At 64.4% G+C, this 22,928-nt stretch overlaps 2 protein-coding genes across 4 annotated transcripts in view; both read right to left on the bottom strand.

The window, feature by feature from the left end:
• Nucleotides 1-1,300: 1,300 nt before the first annotated feature.
• Nucleotides 1,301-22,928, bottom strand: part of EIPR1 (EARP complex and GARP complex interacting protein 1) — a 58,647-nt gene continuing 37,019 nt past the window's right edge. For 2 of the 3 annotated variants that reach the window (XM_016155836.2, XM_036224558.1), the window contains exons 4-9: nucleotides 17,091-17,247; nucleotides 12,053-12,152; nucleotides 7,367-7,503; nucleotides 5,134-5,301; nucleotides 3,716-3,883; nucleotides 1,301-1,802 (exon numbers count right to left, since the gene is read on the bottom strand). In XM_016155836.2, coding sequence (XP_016011322.2) covers nucleotides 1,628-1,802; nucleotides 3,716-3,883; nucleotides 5,134-5,301; nucleotides 7,367-7,503; nucleotides 12,053-12,152; nucleotides 17,091-17,247 — 905 coding nt within the window. In that variant the 3' untranslated portion in view covers nucleotides 1,301-1,627. Of the gene's footprint in view, nucleotides 1,803-3,715; nucleotides 3,884-5,133; nucleotides 5,302-7,366; nucleotides 7,504-12,052; nucleotides 12,153-13,019; nucleotides 13,166-17,090; nucleotides 17,248-22,928 lie in introns of those variants that run through there. The other variant, XM_036224557.1, reaches the window with a different exon arrangement.
• On the bottom strand, nucleotides 13,205-16,928 carry LOC118605236. Its single transcript, XM_036224559.1, has 2 exons — nucleotides 14,843-16,928; nucleotides 13,205-14,606 (listed from the first exon to the last, which is right to left on the bottom strand). Exon 2 carries the CDS (start codon nucleotides 14,246-14,248, stop codon nucleotides 13,235-13,237), a length of 1,014 nt encoding a protein of 337 aa, XP_036080452.1. The 5' UTR covers nucleotides 14,249-14,606; nucleotides 14,843-16,928; the 3' UTR covers nucleotides 13,205-13,234.

The raw sequence follows: 22,928 nt of genomic DNA on the forward strand, positions 1-22,928 counted from the left end.
CCTCCCGGTGCCCACCCCTCCAGGTGCTGTGCCCCCAGATTCATGTGTCAGGGCCTGACCCGCACGGTGATGGCATTTGGGGGCCTTGTGAGAGTGCCCCCCAGTACAGGACGAGCAGCTGACGAGAGGGGCCACCGACTCGGACTGGCAGCTCTGACTAAGGAAGCAGAGTGTTGCTCATGCGCTAGAAGCCACCCTGCCTGTGGCACTTGTCACAGCAGCTGAGCTGACTAGGGCACGAGGTCCACACGGGGGCGTCCCGGCCACCTGGGTGTTGGTGGGAACGCAGGGTCTCCTGGCCCTCCCTGTCTGGCTGCCCACTGGCCATGCCCACCTGCAGCCTTGCTGGCGTCTCAAACTCAGTGTGCCTCCAAGTTCACGGCCACCCTCCACCACGGCAAGGGGGCCACGCAGATCCCCGTGCTCTGTCCCCATCCACTCGGTCACCCAGAAACCCCTGCTCCTTCACCGCTCAGGCTCAGGCCTTGCTAGTGGCCTCGCCGAGGTGCGTCCCGCACCGTCCCTCCTCTGCGTCCTGCAGTCCTGGCTCAGTGCCTCCTGCTGCTGCATTGCCTTCCGCCCTCACTGGTTCACAGGCGGGGCAGCCGACTGCAAGAGCTTCTGAACCAGAAGTGGTCAGGCCCCTCACCTGTTGCCCTCCCCCACAGCCCACCTGTCCTCCCCTACCCTAAGGCCCCGCCTCTGCCCCACAACCTCTCACCCCTGGAAAGAAGAAACGAAACCCAGGAGGCTCCTCAGGAACGACACACTCCAGGGACAGCAGTGGCCCCTGGGCGTGAGTCAGGTTGCAGCCTGAGGCCTGTCCGGGGAGAACCGACCTCCTGTCCCTCGCTCCCGATACAGAGCCCGGGAGGAGCGACCGGCAGGAGGCCACGTGATCAGGGCGTTAGGACCACCACGGAGGCGGCCCGACGCGCCGGCGCGGATCACAACAGGCAAGGGCGCTGGGCCACCTGGGAGCACAGTGCGACTTCAGGTGACAAGGAGCCGCACCACCGATGCCACCAGTAACACGAGGGGACCCAGCGCAGAAGGCTCCTGGGGACCGGGCGCTGAGGCGGACGCACACCTGGCCACTAACACGGGCAGGGCTGCCAGCTGGGCCTGGCGCGAGCCGGTCAGGCCCAGGACGGGGGGCAGCTCCCGTGAGCCGCGGCCGGAGGGGGCGGAGTGGAGGACGCTCTGGGGCCTGCCTCCTGGGCCCAGACTGAGAGGATGGACGGAGAGCGGGCGGCGAGGCCGTCGGGGGGCAGTCCCTGGAAGAACGGGGCGCGGGCCGTGAGGCGTGATGGCCTTGCGTGTTTATTTCATTTTAGCCTCAAGGGAAAGGCAACTTAATGTTATGAAAACAAAGTGAGTTTTTTTTCAAAGTGTTTTTTAGGTGAAACCCCAGCGTCCTTAAGAGAAAGCAGAGAGCGTGAACGTGACCGGCAGGTGACCGGCGGGCGGCCCCAGCACGGCTCAGGGGACGAAGCCGTGTCTCTGGGGGGGGCGCTGACTCGGGGTCGGCTGCCGTCACTGACGCACGCTTGTGCCGGGGGGGGGGCTGGTGGCCACAGAGGGCACCGTCTGGAACGCGAACGCCCCGCCCGACGGGCCGCGCGGGTCAGAGCAGGATGTGGTACTTCAGCGCCCGGGGCACCCTGTTGATGACCAGCCGCCCGTCGTAGCTCAGGGAGGCGAACAGCCAGGGGTCGGCTGAGGACCACTCCACGGCGTACACGCTGTCCTCGTGCTCCTCGTACGTGGCGATCACGCCGTCCTGCGGGGGCTCCTGGCTCCTGCAAGGCACCGGAGACGCCGTGAGGCGGCGGGAAGGCCGCGGGGCCCGAGCGGGGCCCACAGCGGCTGCTGCGGGGCACAGGGAGCCGACCGCGGCCGGAGGGGCCCGGCAGCCGTGCGGCCACCTGGCAACAGGCCCTGGGACACCGCCAGGGGACCCTCGGCTCGGGCAGAGGCGGGGAGACGATCGTGGGGACAGAGGGAATGGCATCAAGGGTGACGTCTGCCCATGACGTCTTAGCAGAAGAGACTCAGGGACTGCGCAGCCCAGATTCTCTGCGGAGGAGCTGGACAGGCCACTGTCCCCGTCACTTCCCAATGAACAAGTCGCAGTGTTCCTTCTGTGGGGCCGGGTGACGCTCACATGCTGACGCCCACGTGTGAGCGTGGGGACCTCGGAGCCGCGCGGGCTTCCCGTTCTGAGGGCCACACTCCGGGGCCACCCCCCCCCCACACACACACACGCAGTGCAGAGGACACATTTCAACCCGACACACACTTCTCTGGCGCTTTCCTTCCCTTTCCTTCCTTCGCACAAACGCACTGTGCTCAGCGTGCGCTGGGCCCAGGACCACCGGGTTCTTCGGGAAGAAGCTGTTGTGCCCTGACCCGGCGTGGAGCCCCGAGCGCAGCCCAAACACACGGTCACGGCCCCGCCTCCCAGGAGGGGGCCTGCGCGGCCGCTGGCTGCCATCAGAAACACCGCACGACATCCTCTCGGGGAATTCTGATCGGAATTTAATAAGCCCGGGGACAGACCGCAGCAGCGGGGCTGCGGGAGGTCATGGGGGCACCGGGCGTTGGTGGCCTCGCTCCGGGCAGGACCGCCAGCCACACGTGCTCCCTGCCTCACGTGCCCTGAGGCCACTGCGCGGACGGCGAGCTGCCCGTGAGGCCTGCAGATGTCGGCTGAGGGGCCGACCAGCGCCCCCCGCAGAGACGGGCGCGGACTCCTGCGTGGCCACGAGCAGAGGGCACGCCGGGCGCCCGGGCCGGCTGCGCGACGGCGATCGCTGCGCTGAGCACAGGTGTGTCCCAGGCTGTGCCCCTCGCGTCCGAACAGACCCGCAGCGGGGCCGGGACACGGGCACGTCGCGGGTCGCCCTGTGGAGGACGCCCTGAGCGCGGTGCGTCCCCCGTCGGCAGCTCCCGGCCACGCTCCGGCCGCGGGGGAGGAACTCCCACAGCCGCGGCGGGAAGGCGCAGGCCCCACGGCTACTGACTGCACGGCTCAAACGTCGACTCGAGAACCTCCGCCTCCAGAGTCCAGGGCGTGACCTCTGGGGTCCTGCACGCACTGTGCTCACGCCCCCCACGGACAAAGCGCCCCAGAAGCAGGGGTCTGCTTCACGCCGCATGGCTGACGAAGCACGTGCCCCCCCCCCCACAACGCAGAGAAGCCGCAGCCCCGACAAGGGACGGGCGCCCCACTGCGCAGGACGCGGAGTCCGACCTGCACGCACCCCGAGCCCCCAGACCCGCACATGTCTCACAGGCGTGCGCCCCGACGTGCGGTCGATGCTGGGAGGCAGCTCTGGACAGCGCAGGCCGAGACGGCGCGTCTCTGAAGTCGCCCACGGCGCCCCGCGCCTCGCAGCGTCCTGGGGACCCGGCCAGTGTTGGGGGCGGGAGGGCGGCCCACCGCCCCGCCCCGCCCCGGCCCGAGGGGCCACACAGCCCGCAACTCTGAAGCGCACACTAACAGCCGCGGCAGCAAAGAGGGTCACCGATGACGACTGCCACCACCGCGACGCCCTGGTTCTCGTCATCGTCGCCGCTGGCGCTGAGAGACGGCGACTCAGCGCGCCCTTCGGTCCCCGCCGGACCCGCCCGGGGGGCTGACGCCACACGCCCAGGGCCGCAGGCCGCGCCGGCTGCAGGAAAGGAAGTGCCCACAGCCCCGGCCACTTACTTCTCCTCCGGACGGCGCTCCTCCTGGTCACTCAGGTCGTCGTCGTCCACCAGGTGGCCGAAGGGCTCGGAGGAGATGGACACCATGTTGGAGAGCGTGACCCTGCTGTCGCTGCTGCCCGTGAGGACGAGCTGGTCGTGCGAGTGGTTGTAGCGGACGCTCCACACCCTGGGAGGCAGGGGACACACCGCTGGGCTGCGCCCTGGGGACCGCCAGGTACCCGCCCCAAGGCACACCGACCGGGGCGGCGTCCAGCACAGGACGGGCTGAGCGCATGCTCCTGAAGCCCCCTCCTAAACCCCAACAGACAGGCCCAATGGGGGCCCAAGGCTCGGGCCAGGAAGGCTGCCTGCCCAACACTGCGCACAGGCCCCCTAAAACCCTGAAAACGCGGACTAGAAACCACCGTGACCCGGAACCGAACCCCGGGCCCTGCCCTGGAGCAGTAGTGCAGGGCAGGTGGGCGCCAGGTCGGGGTCGCTGGGCCCCTTCGCCCGCACACGCCCAAACCTGCAGTACTGAGCGCCCACCACGCTGGGCGGCTGCCAGCCCACAGGGCCGTGGAGAGCACCCGACAGCCCGCACGTGGAGGCCCGGAGGACAGGCGTTTCTGCTCGGACAGCAGCAATTATGGCCACTCACTGAATCTGTCACACACAAGCATCTGGATTTTTAAACTTTCTGATTTTAAATTTTCTGATGTAGCTTCTGGTAATTCAAAGAACTCAGAAGAAGACTACAGTCAGCTCTCCTGGGACGTGCCCCCTGCCTGAGCGAGGGCTCCTGACAGCAGCTTGGCCCAGACGCCTCTAGGCATTTCCTCTGCATGCACACACGCATACAGATGCACACATAAGCATGCACCCACGTATACGCATGCATGTGCATAAGCATGCACATAAATCCTGCACACAGAAAAACATGCACACACGCAATCAGGTACACAAGACAGCGAGCACACGTGCTTCATTTTAATGGAAACTGGCTCGTCCTATGCGCACTATGCTGCGACCTGCTCTCTCCCTGGCTCAGCAAAAGCGCCGGAGCGGCGTGCAGACGCTTCAGGAGGAACGGGCCTCTCAGGCTGTCCGTGTCTGTCCACACGGCCACTCCTCAGTCCCTGTCACAGCGGCAGGGTCCCCACTGCACGGATGCCACTGACTGACTGAACCGAACCCTGGGACGGCCCCACACCGCACACAGCCACGTGGGCATCTGCGCACATTCGTTTCGGTGCATTTGAACTGGCACTGTTTTGAGAAGGGGGAGTCTAATGTTTTCCTTCCTTTTATGTTTATAAATCACAAACATTCACATCTGGAATTAGTGTTTCTTTAGAAAACGCAAAACTGGGTTGACTGAACGCGTCCCCGCGGCACGAAGGGCGCGGCCCCCCCGGCTGCCCGCGGGGCGGGTACCAGTGCGAGTGCTCCTCCAGGGTCCTCACGGGCGCGGCGGGGCTGCGCGTGTCCCAGAACTTCACCTTGCAGTCGTCCCCGCAGCTCGCCAGGTAGTACTGCTTGTTGGGGTTGAAGTCCACGTCCCGCACCAGCTGCCCGTGGGCGTTCTCGATGCAGTAAACCTGGCTGAGGCAGAGAGGGCCGCGCGGGGCGGGGCGTGGGCGACGGGAGCCGGGCCCGGGCCCCCCACTCCGCCGGGCCGGCCAGGCGCCGGGAGCGGCTGCCGACGCAGGAGCCGCCTCGAGCGCGGAGCTGCAGGCTGCCGCCGCTCCTTGTCCGTGATCCTCCGCAGGCTACGGAGGTGACACGTTCCCTTGAGAAGGAGCGTGGGCCAGAGAGACTGTGACAGCCACGGAGGCGCAGAGATGGGCTTCTGGGTGGGACAGCAGACAAGCGTCGGGAAGGGTGCAGTGAAAAGGAAAGGGGAGGACGAGGGGCCGGGGCAGGCAGGACGCAGCGCTGGTCCTGAGAGCGGGGGCCGCCGAGGACAGCCAGGGGGCACGTCTGCCGCGCGGCTTGTCTGCCACCCACTCCCACCCCCGTGGACGCCTTCGCCGGGCCCACTGCGGCCCACTCGCCTGCATGCAGGGGACGCGGGTGGGCACGTGTGTCTCGCGCAATGCACGCTGCTCCAGGCTGCGACCTGCAGGGCCTGCCACGCCCCTCTGACGCCACAGACCCAGGGGCGGGCAGGGCGCCCGGCGCAGCCCACTCCGCCAGGCCCGCGGCCCAAACCAGCTTTGCGCGGCCGGGCTGCCACTCGCTCCCGGCCTGGAGTGAGTGCGCGGCCGCCTCACTCTCCCAGCTTCCGTGGGGACAGCGACGGCTGGCAGCCCCGCTCCCTGTCGCTGTCCCCACGTTTCTCTGCTCCCCAGGGTGGATAAACTCACCCCGTACCCCACATTTCTCTGGTCCCCAGGGTGGACAAACTCACCCCATCATCTTTTCCCCCATGTTGGATTTTCCAGCCTCAAATCACTTTAAGCCTTGAACCAGTTTCTATATCCTGTATCTTTCCAAGATGTTAATATTTTTTCCTAAAATAAGACACCCTAAACCTTAAGATCTTCCAAGTGAAACAGGCAGATGCGTAATGCTAACCGCCTCAGCTGTGTGGGGAGTCGCGTGCCGAGGATTTTCTAGGGGGTTACTGCACACCCTGGTAGAGGAAATTTTAATACAAAAGCGCAGTACATTCCAGAACAAACGTGAAACGCACCCTGGCTCACTATAAACCAGAGCTGTGCGCAGAAGACATAACGGCCAGTGGGAGGGGCCGCGTGTCCCCGTAGCTGCTCCTCGTCCCTAAGCGGTGACGCGACACAGGCGGGAACTGCGCGGCGGCGCCCCCAAAGCCACACCCATCATGCGTGGTCGGGGTGTGTACTGTCGGCCTCGCAGCTTCTCGCCTTCAGACGCTGACCGTCTTCACGCCCTTTGAAGGACGATGGGCGTCCACGCTCCCTGGCCGTGGTGGCCGCTCGCTCACCAGCCCCTCGAGGCTGAGGCCCCTGGAGCTAAACTTGAAGCTGTGCCCCACCCCGAAGGCAACACACGTTATTTCGTGACACCGTCTTTGCAGCTTAGTGATAAACTACGCTGTGCTGAGGGATCAAAGGCTGGCACAGCTCCCGTTGCCACGGCAACAGATGTGCTCCCCATCACTCCTTCCCCTATCACGCCACACCTGGAGCAGAAACGCTGCTCTGATTTATGCCGTAGGAACTGCTGGCTGCTGCGCATAATGACTGAAGTGACAAGCTGATCACCCGATAGGTGACGACGGTCTCGAAGGCACAGAAATGGCAGCAGACGGCCCCGCTGACTCGACCGGGGCAGAGGCTATTGACGTGTGGCCGCTGGCCACCGAGGCTGCGCTGGCGGGCACCAGCTCCCCGTGCGGCGTCAGGAAGCCTGACCATAATCCTCATCCTAAACCCCCACTGCCGCGGGCCACGCCCCCTGCCGCGGGCCACGCCCCCTGCCGGGGCCACGCCCCCTGCCGAGGGCCACACCCCCGGAGCACTGAACAGCCACGGAGCAATGGCGGTCCACGGCCGCAGACAGCCCAGCTCGCGTCTGGGCGGGAAGCAGAACGGGAGGAGTCCCCACACGCGAGACGCAGACAGACGAGCCGCGGGCCCCGAGAGCCTGACTCGGAACCGGCACGGCCCGGGCGCCCGTCACTGACCTCATGGTGCGCGTGTCCCAGCCGCGGATGGCGGTGTCGCTCGCCGTGGCCACCTGGGTGCAGCTGTGGTGTGGGCTCCACCGGCCCGAGGTGAACTTCAGCTGGCCCCTGCCCTCCAGCGACGCCGAGCCGGCCAGCTTTCCGGAGGGAGAAGCAGAGCAACAGCGGCCGTGAGGAGGTCCCTGCACTCGCCGTGCCTCACCCGGGACACGAAACCCGAGCCCCGCGGGAGCCCCCCGGTTCCACAGGGCTCAGGAGGGTGGATTACAGGCCACGTGCTCAGACTCCAGGGAACAACGCAGAGTCGCGACATCGGGCTGTCCCCGCAGACGCAGGGCGCGTGGGGGCCGCCCGGCCGGCTCCGGACACAAGCATGTCCTTGGCCCGTGCCCCTCCTCCGTCCTAAGGGCCCTGAATCTGCCAACACGGGCGTCACTCAAACCCCAACAGCAACGACAGAGACCTCCTGAGACACCCCGGGCAAGCCCTGGGCAGAAGCAGAAGCTTGGAGGTCAGGGGGCCGTGGGGGGCGAGCTCCCCACTAACCTCATCCCCTCCCACCCAGGGGTGACGCGCGGGGGCGTCTCACTAGCCACACTGCTGTTTCGACTGGGGGCCGACTGTCCACCCGCAGGGCCTCGCAGAGGCACAGGGGGCCCTCTGCCCACGCCCCCAGGGCATGCGAGCCGGTCACCTCGTCACGTTACCCTGACACCAGCCTCGCTAGGGCAGGCCGGCCACGGCTCTCACGAGGCTGAGGGGGGGTCGGGCTGTGGCTGGGGCCGTGCGCGGGCCCTGTCACTGTGCTGGCCTCGCGGCCCCACCTCAGCGCGTTAGCGGGCCACGGGAGCGCCCCGACTCGAGATGGAGCGAGCGCAAGAGGACTCGCCTGCAAGCCTGGGAGGGGAACCCCACATCCTCGCCAAGGAGCCTGGGCTTGTTAGGAAACACGGTGAGGGCGACGTTTTTAAAGACTTCTCAGAGAGAACCTCTGTGATTGCAGGAGCCACCGCGGGGACGGCCCCGCCCAGGACGCGCTGACCAGGCCCGCGGGAGACGCGCTCAGGCCCTCTCTCGACCCGTCCCAGAACATCTTTCTCTAAACAAGTCTGCCTTCCAGCCTCACCGATCTAGCACGTCATGTGGACGAGTCTCTAGTCCCAGCACGTCACAGCCTGGCTACGGCCCCTGCCTGCTCGTGACCCCTCTGCCAGGCCTGAGAGGCCTGAGGTCATGGGGAAGGTGGGGCAGCGGGCTGTGTCTGGCAGGTGGGTGCTGGGCAGAGAGACGGCAGCGCCCTGTGGTGCCAAAACAGTGATGGCCATCTCCGAGGAGGCTTGTGGACGCTGTCCCCAGGGCTCCCCGCGGAATGCGAGCTGACTCTGCTCCCAGGCCCCCCGCCCCAGGTGCACAGGAGGCCTGCCGCTGCCCCGGCCAAGCCCCCTGCCCGCCCACCTCCTCCCCACACCCAAGGAAGCACACTCCCTCGGAAAAGCTGGGGCTCTTGTTCTGTGACACCACAGTTAAAACATCTGCTCTGTCGCCATACAGATCAAGTGTGACCCACCAACCTCCGTCCACAGAAAGGTAAGGGGTGGCCTCTGTTCCACACAAGAAACACGTACCGCGCATCCCGCCTCGCGAGGGCACTGCGCCAGGCCTGGCGACGACAGAACGAGACAGAGAAGCAGTCACTGTCTCAGCGTCTGGGGATGTGGCGAGGACCAAGTGCTGGAGAACAGGGAGGCCCCCAGGGAGCAGCGTGGCTGAGCCGGGCCTGGAACGCGGCAGCCAAGGGTGGCGGGTCGGTGGCCCAGCGCGGAGGCGGAAACCAGAACGATGTCCACATGTTCCGAGAAGGGCAGAGCAGGCCACAGCGCGGCTGTGCGGGCGGGTCGGCCGTGGCCACGAGGCCAGGGCCTCACGCCTGCCGGGCACTCTCGGCGGGCCACGTGGCTGGTCCAGCCCCTGCCTCACAGACTAACGTGCAAAGGGCAGGGACTCGCCTCGGTCACGTGCCCGCTGTGCCCCTTTGGTCACTCCGATGCGTGAGCTGCGCGGCCATGGGCAAGTCTGGAGGTCGAGCTTAACAGAGACCTGGACGAGACTCTCCGTCAACGCCCAAGGGGCCCGCGCGGACGGCCCGGGGCCCTGGGTGGTTCCCCGGGGACAAAGGCGGAGACGTGGAGACAGCTCAGCAGGAGCTGCGGAGGGCGCGGCGCGCACAGCAACCAGGTCCTCGGCACTTAGGAGACTCGGGGAAATGAGGGCGGCGAGCATGAGGGGGAGGGTGACCCACCTGCCTGAGGAGGGGGACAGGGCCACGAAACCCCCACCACGCTCCGCCTTTGTCCCCAAGCAAGAAACACGTGCCTCGTTCCCAGGCGGAGCACACAGACCTCAGCACAGGTCACGGTCCTGCCTCCCCTGGCGCCCCCCCCCGCCCCGCACACGGGCATTTGACCCTCCCTCCCCGGGTCAAAACTGGGATCAGGGCATTTCTAAATGCATGTGTGTCCCTCAGCCCACTGTCCTCCTCCCAAGAGCTCTTCCTGGCTAAGCACCTGGGGCGGGGCGGGGGGCGAGCAGGCCGCCTCGGGAGAGGGGTGGGCGCCGATCCTCCGGGCCACGTTCCTCTGTGGCTCTGCCGCTCGCTGCACCTTGAAAGGAGCTATTTATTTCCACAGCCGGTGAAAGGTGCTGGGACCTTGGGATGAATGAGCGCAAATGGAAACAAGGACCCCCCCCCACCCCCCGCCGCCTGCATGGGGACCAGGACCCTGCGGACCCGCCCCTCTGGGCCGCCCCTGGGCTCCTGCTAACGATTACAAATGGCGAAGAACCGCCAATTTAATTGCAAAGGGTAATGATGCAGTGAGCGCGAGATTAGATTCACCACAGAAGGCAATATCCTCAAACAATAAAAAAAAAAACCCGAGGAGCCGGGCGAAGACGGCCGGGATCGATAGGAGGGTTTCGGCATTAAACGCCGCAGCGGAGGGTCACAAAGTGACATTGACAGAACTGCTGACAGCGGATAAAAGGGGGAGAAAACCAAATTGGTCTCTGTAGAAAATAAGTTACAGATTAATCACCCGCCAGAGTCATCGCAGGGTCTGGAGACGTGCGCACGGCCTGATCGCGGGACAGCCGCCGGCGGGGGCGGGGGCCTGCGAGCCACTGACCCGCGCAGGGACATGCTCGGGTTGCACTCGGCACCTCCTCAGCCCAGAGGCTGGCTCTCCCCCGCCCCGAGCCCCAACGCTCCTCCAAGCCTGCAGGGGGCCGGCCCTTCAACAGGAAACTCCTTCCCCTTTCCTGACTGTCAGTGTGGGGTCCTGGGGACACCCTGCTCACGCCTGTGTGAGGACCAGTGAGGCCTGGGCCGGCCGCCACCCAGGGCCGTCGAGTCCCCCCACCACAGGGGGGGCTCACAAGTGGCTCTGCCCAGGCCTGCGGGGCCACAGGACTGTTTCTTTCCTAAAACTTTGGGTGACATGTACATTGTACTCCATAATACAAAAATACGTGTTTTTATTATAATAAAAATAGTTATTGTTTTTCCTTAAATGTTACTTATGTGCTACAAAAACAAGCCGACTTAACTTCACACCAAAGGCTATGAGATGCTCTCTGACCGCGAGGAATTTTAAAACCTTAACCAACACTTTATGTTAAAAAGTCCAGCCGACTGAGGACAAGCATTGCTCACGCGGGGGAGGGGGCAAAGGGCCATCACCGCTGTGAGGAGCCCAGGAGGGTGGCAGCTCCAGGGGGCACAGCCCGGCGCGCCCCGACGCCCCGAGCACGGGCACCGCACTCACCGCTTCATGCTTCTCTAAAGTCGTGACTTTGACTTAAACAGACATGTGGGAATCATGAGCACACGTAAGAATCACATTTCAAAGAGGAATTTTTAAGGTATGAAATGAGAAAATACGAACCCCAACCAGCAGAATATTTACTCCACGCAAAGCTGGTGGCAGAGTCAGTGCCAAGCACCAAGCAGGCCCGCAGGGGCGGCCAGGCCAGAAACGGGGTCCCGGCTCAGCGCCCATGCACACCCGCCTACACCTGCTCCCAGGACCAGACGCGGGAGGTGGCGGTGGGCTCTCGACGGGCGAGGGACAGCCACCGTGCGGGCCCGGGGCCCCATACCACGCTCACAGACTCAGCTGATGGGGGTGGGGGGGGAGGTGCGGTTCAACCCCAGGACTGGGTGCACCGGGGAGCTGACAGGGAACGGGCTGCAGGTCGCCGGTCACAGCCGAATGCTGCTCCCACAACTCACTCGGCATCTTCAAACAAGCTGGTCAACACCACGAAAACACTTGCTCACAAGATGCTGTCCCCAGTCAGACTGTGAATCCCATTCGTTAAAAAGACAATGTACTTGAAACATTGATATCCCCTGCCTCCTTTGGACGAATGATGGCAAAACGGAGGTAGTTTTGTCAACTTTTGGGTTCTATGTCACACCTGTACACGGCCAGAGGCCCAATCCTGAGTGACTTTCACAAGGAGCCAATCACTCAATTCTTTGACAAATAGTTAACCCGTTCATTCATCATTTCACAATTAACGTCAAAATTCTAAACATATACAAATCAAAACCTATATTCTGAATTCGGCCAAAAGATTCAATTTAAAAAATTCAGCAAAACAAAAACCATGCTGACTGCTCACCACGGCCTGGCTGGAGCTCTCCTGCAGATCCCACAGCAGCAGGTGGTTGTCCGCGAGCGAGATGACTCTCTTCCCGTCTCCCGTGGGCTCCCACGCGACACTGTGACAGGGGAAGTGTCAGGTGTTGTTAACACGGACGCTGACGACCCCAAGCCCATGGCTAAGAGCTTCCCCGTCCTGCATGAAGCAGTGTTCACCACAGCCCTGCTGGGTCACCCAGCGCTGGCCCTGTCCCCTCTGCTGGGGACAGACCGCCTGTGTCCTTCCCCCAGGCCACCCGAACGGCAGGCTGCCATTGGGGTGACCAGGTTGGAGGAGGTCGTGATGGGGGGAACCCTGACGGCCGGAGTGACACCAGAGATGAGAGGGTCCTCGCCCCCAGCCCAGGCACTGCCCGCCGCTGAGCGCACAGGGAGCGGCTGCCGCCGCCCTCCCTGGGCCTGCCATGCGGGAATGCTGACTGCGAGCCTCCAGCGTCCAGAACTGCGAGGTGAATGCTGCTGCCGGTCTGGCCCCGGCCTACGGTGTGGCTACGGCAGCCCAGCTGGCTGGACACTGGCGGCCGGTGCGTCCTCCCTCCCCGGCCGGAGAGCTGACCGATGCCGGCCAGGAGCGATGAAGGGGCCGGCGGGGGCTGGGCCTTCAGGAGGCACAGACGTCGATCTGGGGCCAGGCGGCCACGCCCCTCGCAGCAGTCACCTCACGAACCGCTATGCGCGAGGCGCTGGCGGACGCGAGGCGGAGCCGCGGGCCGAGCGGGGGGTCCGTGGCCCTGACAAGCCCAGCGGAGACGCCCACCGCGGCGTCAGGCCGTTTCCTGCATTCCAGCCAACTCAAGCCGGCTCCCGATTATCCGCAGCTGCAGCCACCCTGCCTGGCACGGTGCGCGTGCGAACGGCTATCAAAGACCAGAACGCGCACCGCCCAGGATGAAGCCACAGGGGTCACGGCGGTGCGGTCTGCTCACAGGCGTGAATTTGTCTTTCCTGGTGACATTCTCAACGTGCTTCTAAAGAGGAGAGTGTCGTTTCACTTCCGCGAACACGTGCGTCGCCGAAGCTGCTGGGGCAGGTCCCGCCGTCTCCTCCGCAGACGGGCGGGCACGCCGCCGCTGACGGGGGCACCCTGGCCGCGCCCGCCTGCCGCCTTCCCGACGCCATCGATGGAACTGAGCACTCGCGATCACAGCGTTACCGCAATCCTTTCTCGTTGACCGTTCAAGGGGAGCACGGGAAGGTCGCAGCACTGGGACCGCGGCTCAGGCTCCTGCCGCAGAGTGCTCACTGCGCCTCTGCAGCATGACGACGCAGCGCGCACGTCCCGTGGGCGCCTCTGCAGCAGTGACGACGCGGCGCGCACGTCCGTGGGCGCCTCTGCAGCAGTGACGACGCAGCGCGCACGTCCCGTGGGCGCCTCTGCAGCAGTGACGACGCGGCGCGCACGTCCGTGGGCGCCTCTGCAGCAGTGACGACGCAGCGCGCACGTCCGTGGGCGCCTCTGCAGCAGTGACGACGCAGCGCGCACGTCCGTGGGCGCCTCTGCAGCAGTGACGACGCGGCGCGCACGACGTCCCGTGGGCGCCTCTGCAGCAGTGACGACGCGGCGCGCACGACGTCCCGTGGGCGCCTCTGCAGCAGTGACGACGCGGCGCGCACGACGTCCCGTGGGCGCCTCTGCAGCAGTGACGACGCGGCGCGCACGACGTCCCGTGGGCGCCTCTGCAGCGTGACGACGCGGCGCGCACGTCCGTGGGCGCCTCTGCAGCGTGACGACGCGGCGCGCACGTCCGTGGGCGCCTCTGCAGCGTGACGACGCGGCGCGCACGTCCGTGGGCGCCTCTGCAGCAGTGACGACGCGGCGCGCACGTCCGTGGGCGCCTCTGCAGCGTGACGACGCGGCGCGCACGACGTCCCGTGGGCGCCTCTGCAGCGTGACGACGCGGCGCGCACGTCCGTGGGCGCCTCTGCAGCGTGACGACGCGGCGCGCACGTCCGTGGGCGCCTCTGCAGCGTGACGACGCGGCGCGCACGACGTCCCGTAAGCAGGACTGAGCAAGGTAGCTAGGAGCAGGGCCAGGGGACTCAGCCCCAAACCCGCGGCTCCTGCTCCACTCAGGGAGCAGCAGCTCTGGTCCTGCGGATGCGTCGGCGCGGGAGGACCACGCTCCCCTCGGCCTGTCCTCGCAGGGAAACGCATGTGGTGTCCAGACGAGTGACAAGGAAAGCCGAGAGGGAACAGTCGGAGAAGGCAGCCGCGGCTCAGCCAGGCCGGGCGCACACGTCTGCTGGACGCTGCCTGTCGCAGCTCTGCCGCCACACAGAGCGCCGTGTGGGCTGAGAGCCGGACGGAGACACTGAGTCCTCACAGCCGAGGCCGGTGTCGGCGCGGGCGGGGTCTGGCGAGGCCCCCTCCCGGATCGCAGCCACCACCTCCTCGCCTGTCCTCACCTGGTGGAGCGCAGAGGGAGGGGGCCCTCCTGTCCCGTCTACGGGGCGCCTCGGCCCCGTCACGTGGGCTCTACCTCCCCAAACACGTTGGAGATTAGGGTCTTGACCTACGAAAAGGGAGTGGGGGCCATAAATGCAGTCCATCGCCCTATATTAGGGGCAATGAGTTCGGGCTGATTCGTAAGCTTCCCACTTGCAAGCTGGGCACATCCTCACCCCCTGCTGTGGAAGGACTACCTGCTGTGGAACGCACGGTGACCACCACAGCCCAGCACTGTGCCGGCAAGACCCGAGGCTGACCGGCAGGGTCCCCCGTCCCCAGGCACAGCCAGGGGCACCGCACCTGTGGCATCTGTGGCTCGGCAGAAGGGGCTGCGGTGGCCCAGCCTCATCCCAGAGTGGGAGGGGAGGGGGTGCGGCAGGGTCTCCTTCGGGACACTGGCTCCCCAGTCCCCTCGTTCTGGTCTCGTCCGGGCCAAGGCACGTCGCTCTCTGAGATAAAGCCTGTGCTTCTCAGTGACGTCATCGGAGAAAACAATCAACCGAATTTCACGTAGCTGTCGAAGTAACATTTCATATCTCAAAAAGAAAATGACAAAATCCAAAAAGAAGCATAAACGAAAGGCTACGAGACACGAGAGGTGCTATCGCTCTGCTTTAGAAAATAACTCGTGTTCCTTCTTAGAGACAAAGATTTTAATGATGGGTCTTGGTTTCTCACGAAGCAAAGTCTGAACGTCACACTAAACGTTAAACGCTGACAAGGGTGACTGCGAGGAACAGAAAAGCGAGGTTGGGGGGGGGGGAGTGGGCCTGAGCCTGCCGAACCGCGTCCACGGGCGGCCGCAGAGCTGCAAGGCCCCAAGTCCCCCATGAACGGGGTCCCAGGGCCTGGGAGATGGGGCGCACATGGACGGTGGACCGGCCTCTGGAGAGACCGATGAGACGTGACCACTATGGCGGGCAGCAGGGCGCATGCGCGAGTGGCGGTGTCTAGAGCAGAGCCCCACACAGCCTCGGCGCCGCGGCTCTTGGTGTAAACGGGTGGGGGGGGTGAAGGGGGAGGCTCGCAGGGCCTGAGCCAAGGTGCCATGGTCCCGCGGAACCCAGCGACCCCACGCAGGTGGAGGGCTGTCCCACCCAAGCCCAGGGCTGGAGCTGGAAGACGAGTCGCTGCGGTGAAATGGCTCGTCCCTGTGCTGGGGTCACGGTGGGCGGGCGTCTGGCAGGTGGCGTCCACGGCCTTCTCCACTGGCACCTCTTCAGGGCTGAACATCTCCTCTGGCTGGGGCTGCCCTTACCCCTGAGGCCACCAGGACGGCCCAGCCTGTCCCAGCACAGACTGCGCACCCGCCGCCACTCACGGCCGCCTCCCCCGCGAGTGTGGACCGTGCTGGGGTGAGGGAGGGCCAGGCCCGTGCTGGGGCACTGCGGCTGCTCCTGAAACGCGAGGCCCCTCGTGGTGCAGTCATTTACAGATGTGCTTCACCCGTGGCCGCCGAGGCCGCTCCTCCGGAGGCTGTAGGTCCCGTCCCCTGCGGCCCTCACACTGCAGGACGGGGTGTGACACCTGTGAGAAGGGCTGGCCACCGGCCTGGTGGCCGCCTGAGAACACAGCGCTGTAACCGCGCTGGTCTACGGCTCTGCTCCAGCCCCGCCAGTGATGGTGGAAACCAGATCGGTCCCAGCTGTAAATGTCACCTCCTAAGCGAATCCCTCTGCAACTCCCCTAGTAAAAATTAATTACTCCTTCCTCGGGGGCCCAGGGCACACAGTACAACGACTTCGGAGCAGGTCCCCGCCTGCCTCGTCTCTCCATGAGATGTTTATGGCGTCGTCACCCAGAGAGGAGGGGACCCCCGAGGTCAGGTCCCTTCACCCACCTTGGCCTCCCTGGAGTCAATGCCCAGCAGGTGCTTGGCAAAGATCTGTTGGGTTAAGTTTGTTAAATCGGTAGAACTGGCTAAGACAGAATTGACTCTTCCGAGGAGGCTCTCTCACGCACATGTGCACACACACGCACGCAGACACACATACCCGAGTGTTACCACATCAAGACAGCAATTACTGCAGTCACACGAGCACCCAGAGCGACCGCACGCTCCACGCCGCCCACAAAGCACCGCCCCTCGCGTCTGCCAAGGCTTCGGCGCCTTCAGACAGCGGCGAGTGTCCTGAGGGTCCTGGGGACCACATGGGCACGGCAAGTCCTCCATCACAACACGGCAGCAAAGGCCAGGGAGCCCTGAGGCATGGCCCCGGGCTGCACGTGACACGCGGGGCCGGCGCCGCGGAGGGCTCGCGGCTCAGCAGGACAGGCGCACGGCACGGCCACGTTCAGCCCACAGAAGAAGGAACAAGCAAATCAACGCGCGCCCGCGAGTTAAAGCAGCGGCGCCGGCGGCCCCCACGCACCCGGGCACGGGCCCCTTCGCGGCGCCTGCAGCAGGGCACCGGCGCAGGGCCGTCCCGGGAAGCGCCCGGGACTGGGCCGCACGGGGAGCGAGCGCTGGCAGCATCCGCTCCGCGGAAGGAGAGGTTCGGCCCGTGGGCCCGCCGGCGGCCCGGTGGACGGGCCGCGCAGGACCTACCAGGCGGTGCTGCCGTGCGCCGCGCCGTCCAGGTGGCAGAGCAGCTCCAGGCTGTGCGCAGCGCTGGCCGCGTCGTCGGGGGACTCATGGCTGCCCGGCTCCGACTCCTGCGGCATCTTCCACACGGCTGCGCAGGTCAGGACCTTGCCGTCCAAGGCTGTGCGACAGAGGGCGGTGTCAGCAGAGCGCACGCGTGGCCACGCGGCGGCCAGCGCCTCCCAGGGCCGCCGCACCCCGCCCACTCCCTCCCAGGGCCTCCCAGCACCCCGCCCCCTCCCTCCCAGGGCCTCCCAGCACCCCGCCCCCTCCCAGGGCCGCCGCACCCCGCCCCCTCCCTCCCAGGGCCTCCCAGCACCCCGCCCCCCCTCCCAGGGACACCAGCACCCTGCCCCCTCCCAGGGCCACCCGGCACCCCACTCCACTCTGCCGGGAGAGGCGGGGCAGAAGGGCAGGGGCCCGGGGTCAGCAGACAGAAACACACGGCGGGCGCTAAACCCGCTTTCTCTGGGTGCAAAACCATCAGTCTGTTCCAGAAAAAAATTACATTCCTCCAAACTGACTTCCTTCTGTTATTCCTCAAAAGTTCTTCAAAAACCAGAGCTCAAGTGACGTCAGGGGAGGGGGCCCAATGACCAGGCATGCAGCTCGGGTCCTGGGCTTCTGCCCAGGCTTCGCGAGGGCGCCCGGCATGCGCACTGAGCACCCTGAGCACCCTGAGCGCGTTGTCCGTGAACAGGGCCCATGGGCTACTGGAGCCCGTCCGCAGAGGTGACGAGTGTGTGGCCGACAGGCGCGCAGACTGAGGCTCCCGGGCAGGGAGCAGCCCACGCCTGACGGCGACGCCATCCACTGCACCGCCTGCCACGTGCCGCCTGCGCGCAGCGGCTCCTGCGAGCCACGACGGCCGCCACGCGCGCCTGCCGGCGCTGCTCAGCGAGCCCTCCCGGGGCCCTGAGCCCTCGGCTTTCCGACGCTCCTGAATCTGCTCGTTCTCAGAGCACCCTGAGAAGCAGCTCTGGACAGAGACTGACTTAGACAAGAAAGGCTGGGGTCACTTGCTTTCTGGGCACGTGCCTCGCTCCAGATCTCTGCTCCTCTAGAGAAATTTTCCATAAAATAAAAAATGAGACAAAAATAATTGGATTTAACATTATGTGATTAAAAAGCAATCATAAGTTCCTAAACATAAATCCTTTGAAAATCTGCCTTCCCTTCAGGTCCAAGCCGCGCACGTGCTAAGCGGCCCCGCTTTTAAAGCGGCCTCTACTGCATGGCGTGACGCCAGAAGTTTCAGCCCGTAGGCATCAGCTGACATCACGTCGAGAAGATAAAGTAACCGTGGAACAAGGAAGGCGGCCTGGAGAGGACGGCTTCCTGTGCGTAAGGTAAGGGGGACTGAAGGGCCGCGCATGACGCTCGGAACGGCCCACCTTTTAGCTACAATGGTCCTTCGACCCGAATGCCCACTAAGCAAGCACGAGACGCAGCAGTGAGCACAGCGAGCAAAGGGCCTGGCTTCCCGGGCAGCGACGTCACCACCGTTACCGGCCGTGAGCAGGCGAGCAGCAGCAGGACCAGCATTTCCACCACGTCGTCCTGATGCCAGACTCCGCGCTCACCTCGCAGACCTCACTGGGTCTGAAAGGACACGGGACCACAGCTCACAGAAGAGCCACAGACGTCACACGTACACACTTGACGCTGACACCGTTTTACCTGTGCAGGTGTCGTGCATAATGGTTTCTGTCTACGTGAGAAATTCATGTTGCTGAAATTTTCAATTACACAGTCTTTTTGTAGAGCTTCTGAGATTGGCAATGGTGTCCTGAAAATATGAGACTAACCGAAGACAGGGCTGGCAACTCTGAGCTGGGAAGAAGAGACGAATGCCTGAGACAGCCGCCCGGCAGAGGCGCAGAGCGCACTCATCTCCCCAGATGGCAAAAAGGGAACGTCTGGTCTAAAAAGCGGTGGGACTAATAACACGAGAAATAAACTGTGGCTGCGCGGCGAAACGGATGAAATGTACGAAATGACAAAGGGCGTGGGACAGTAAAAATAGGGAGCGCACGGGAGGGATGACAAGGGGCGGGGTCCCTGGGGAACAAACTCCTGCTTCGGAGAATTCCGCTCAGGTGCCAGGAAGACACCGCCTTCCCTGAAACTGCCTGTCCACCCGGCAGCCATAATCGTCGAGGTGAGTTACCACACACTCTGCCCTTGAGAAAAGGCAGGAAACGAGAACGCTCCGTGTTACCGCTTCTAGTCAACACTACACTAGTGACCTTAACTAGTTCGGTATGGCAAGGAAAAAAACACAACAGTACAATTACTTGCCAGTGGTTATGCGTGTGGAAAATTTGAGAAAATCTACACTATCCTATCAGGAATAAAACGGAAACTTAATGAAACTGCTGAACACAAAGGTGACGTATAAAAATCAGTTTGGTGTTATAGATCAACAAAACAAAATTAGAAAGTGAAATTCGAAAAAGTATTAACGATCACATTAAAAAGCCAAGCATCCAACAGTGCCCGACACCGCAGAGGGGCACGGCCTGTGCGCGGCGAGGTGACAGAACACCGCCGAGAGGGGTGACGACCCGGAGGGGACGGTGCGCCACGGCCGCGGACCGCAGCCTCGCCGCCCCGTCGAGAGCTGCAGGCAGAGCTCAGAAGTCAGCAACACGCTCTGGAATCCTGAAATGTGGTGAGAACCCAGAGCGCCGAGGCGGCCCTGGAGAATGACGAAAGTGGGCGGTTTACCGATCTGGTACACGGGTAAACAACCCAGAAGAAAACGGAGATGGTCACCTAGTCGACAACAAAAACGCCACTGTGCTGGAGTGGACAAAGGGAGGTTTTTTCCAGCAAAAGATCCTGGAAGAATGGTACCTCCCTACGAAAGAAACGAACTTGTATTCTACCTCACAACATGCTCAGAAACATGATTCCAGATAAACTCCGGATCAGAGGCCGCAGATGAAAGACCACAAGCCTTTCCCGGACACGCAGACGCCCTCGAGCCTGGGGCCGGCAAAGGCTGCCGCACAGGAAGGAAGCCGCCGCCCGCAGGAGGGGGGCTGACGACAGGGGCTGCTCTAAAGCCAAGGGCTGAGGCTCCCCGAAGGACATCGGACTTCCTCGAAATTACAAACATCGGCTCCTGGGGAGGTGCTGTGAGAAATGAAGCAAGGCTGGGAGAAAACAATCCTCATACACATGCCTGACAAAGGGCTTGCACCCAGGACAAAGACCTTAATAACACGACAAATAACCCGATTTTTAAAAAACGGACAGATGACTGAATCAGACAGTCCAAAACAGAACACACGTGATGGCCGATGCGCACTGGAAAAGATCTCAACACCAGAAGTGACAGGAGAAACGCAAAATAAAACCAGAACGAGACGCGTTACACACCCGCCAGAATGGCTAAAATGTAATTTCAAGAAGCGCAGCGATGCCGAGCCCTGGCGGGGACGCCGAGCGAGCGGGCCGCGCGCGGGCTCCGGGCCGCGCGGTCACGGAGCAGATGGCCCTCGCCCCGCTCCCGGGAGAGGCTGCACGGAGCGCGGCTTGTCCACGACGAGCTGGGCGACCGCTCGGGGTCCGCCCTCTGACGCCGGCGCTCAGGCCCGCTGACGGTCCGTGAGGTCGGGGGCAGCAGCCACATCAGGACCAGCGAGGCCCGGGTGCCGGCCAAGGAAGGGGACGGGCGCCAGCAGGCGGGGTGCTGGGGGCGGGCAGGCGGCCCGGCGCGCACCTGCGTCCCGACGGACTCACGGAGACCTGGACAAGGAGCGGGATGAAGGGGGCCCCCCACCCTGCCAGACGTCCCGACGCCTCACCCCGCTCGAGTCTGTGCCAGCCCACGGCGGGCACAGCGGACGCAATGGCCCTCGGCAGGCGGCCGGGGCTCGGGCCTGCTCCGCTGGGGCCTGGGGCGCTGGCGCCCGCCCAGCACGACGCTTCGGCTTACAGCTTTCCTTCTTTTTATCAACCTTTTACTTTCAGTAAGTAAGCTCCATCTCAAAGCCCGGCGACAGGGCCGCGTGGGAACGGCCCCGCTCCCGCGCTCCCGGCCCTGCGCGTCTGCACCCTCGCCACGAGTCTGCAGCCCGCATGGCCGCAGGCCACGCACGTCCTCTGGCGCTCGGCTCCGGGGCGGGCCGCGGCGCTGGCTTCGCCAGCCGGATGCGAGCAGGAGTGAAGCAGGCAGAGACCTGAACGCGCCCGCACAGCCCGCCCGGACCGCGGACACCTCTGCTGCTGCGGGGGGCGCGTTCCACGGGGAGGTGCTCGCGGCACTGGGAACCGAGCCCAGGACACCAGCGGGGGCCGGCCGGCCTCCAGCCACGCCGCAGAGCCCGCAGGGCGGACGCCGCCACTGTGCTGATGCTGAGAACCACCGGCCCCGCCCCGCGCGCTCGCGCGCTGGCCAACCTCGGCCCCGGGGTCCTGCAGCTGAGTCAGACACGGACACGGCCCAGGACGTAGACGCAATCGGGGGTCACGGAAGGGAAGGCCGGCCAGGCAGCGTCTGCTCTGGACGACGAGGCGGAAGCTGGTGACTGAGAGAGGACACAGCGCCCGGCAAAGAGGGAGACTGCAGTCAAGGCGGCGGGGGGCGGGCGGGCAGGGCCGAGCGCCAGGCTCCGTTCCCGACGGCTGGGCTCGGCGTGGGAGGCGGACTGGATCCGCGAAGGGGCTGGCAGAGGGGCCTCCAGTCAGGGGGACGCGAGTCAGGAGCACCGGACACTGATCATCAGGGCCCTTCTGACACAGGCAAAAACGACGGCGCCCAGGAAGCTACGAGGGGAGCGGGGGGAGGACACCCTCGTTTCTACGTTCTGGAACCCTGGACGCACACCCCTGTGTGGGGTCCCTGTGACACATGTCTGGCCCCATGCTCGCTCGGGGGCGCGCGGCCCCTAGAATGTCCACAGCCCACCGCACGAGGACATCGCGGGTGCAGTGACCTCCTGGATGACCCGAATAACCAGTGAATGAAGACTCCCCAGGGCTGGCGAACGAGGGACAGGCCACGAGACGGCGAGGCCACCGGGACTCCCCCTGGCAGGCTGGGTCCGGACAGGTGACAACTGCAGCGACAGAAGCGTCCACCCTGCCAGCAACGGGCAAGCGCACGGAATACAAAAATAAAGCCGCACTAGGCTCCCTTACGAGACGTAGCCAACAAGTACGTTTCTGCTAAATGAAAGGAAAGGCGCTTAACAAAATTTCTAGTGTACGAAAAATTGATTCGGATTTTCTGAAAAGATTTTAAAATTTTCTTTCCAGAACGTAATTTGAAAATCTGGTGCGTGGAAGGTGAGTCCAAAGTCCCCGACTGACAACGTAAGGGCCAGCAATCGCCCTGAGGGAGACTGGCAAGTGTCAGCCACGTGCGCGGAGGCCGCCCCAGCCCCGCGATGCACAGGCTGCGGGGCGGCTGCATGAGGGGTGCGCTGCAGGCCCGGGGAATACGGTAGGCGTCCGCCGGCCTCTCCAGACCCTCCGGGCCGGCGCAATTGAAGGTAAACAGCACTGAGCAGGCAAGGCTGGAGGTGCGCCCACCGAGATATGCAAATCATCGTGCCGCTCTCGCGAGTCTGCGGGATGTCAGCAGAGCGTCCGACACGCGCCCAGCAGCTATCAAAGGGACGAGGCGCTTTTAAGAGGGAAAACCTGATCTTCAGCAGGAAAATGCTGTAACCACCAGCGAGGCATTCTTCTTTGATCGTCTTCAAAGCTCTCCCAGAGTCAGGTCCTGTGGGCTCCCGGCTGGCACCCCGCTCCTGCTGGCAGGACTGGGAGCCCCCAGAGGGCAGGGCT

The sequence above is a fragment of the Rousettus aegyptiacus genome, unplaced genomic scaffold (genome assembly GCF_014176215.1).
Source record: "Rousettus aegyptiacus isolate mRouAeg1 unplaced genomic scaffold, mRouAeg1.p scaffold_m13_p_7, whole genome shotgun sequence".
Taxonomy (NCBI): domain Eukaryota; kingdom Metazoa; phylum Chordata; class Mammalia; order Chiroptera; family Pteropodidae; genus Rousettus; species Rousettus aegyptiacus.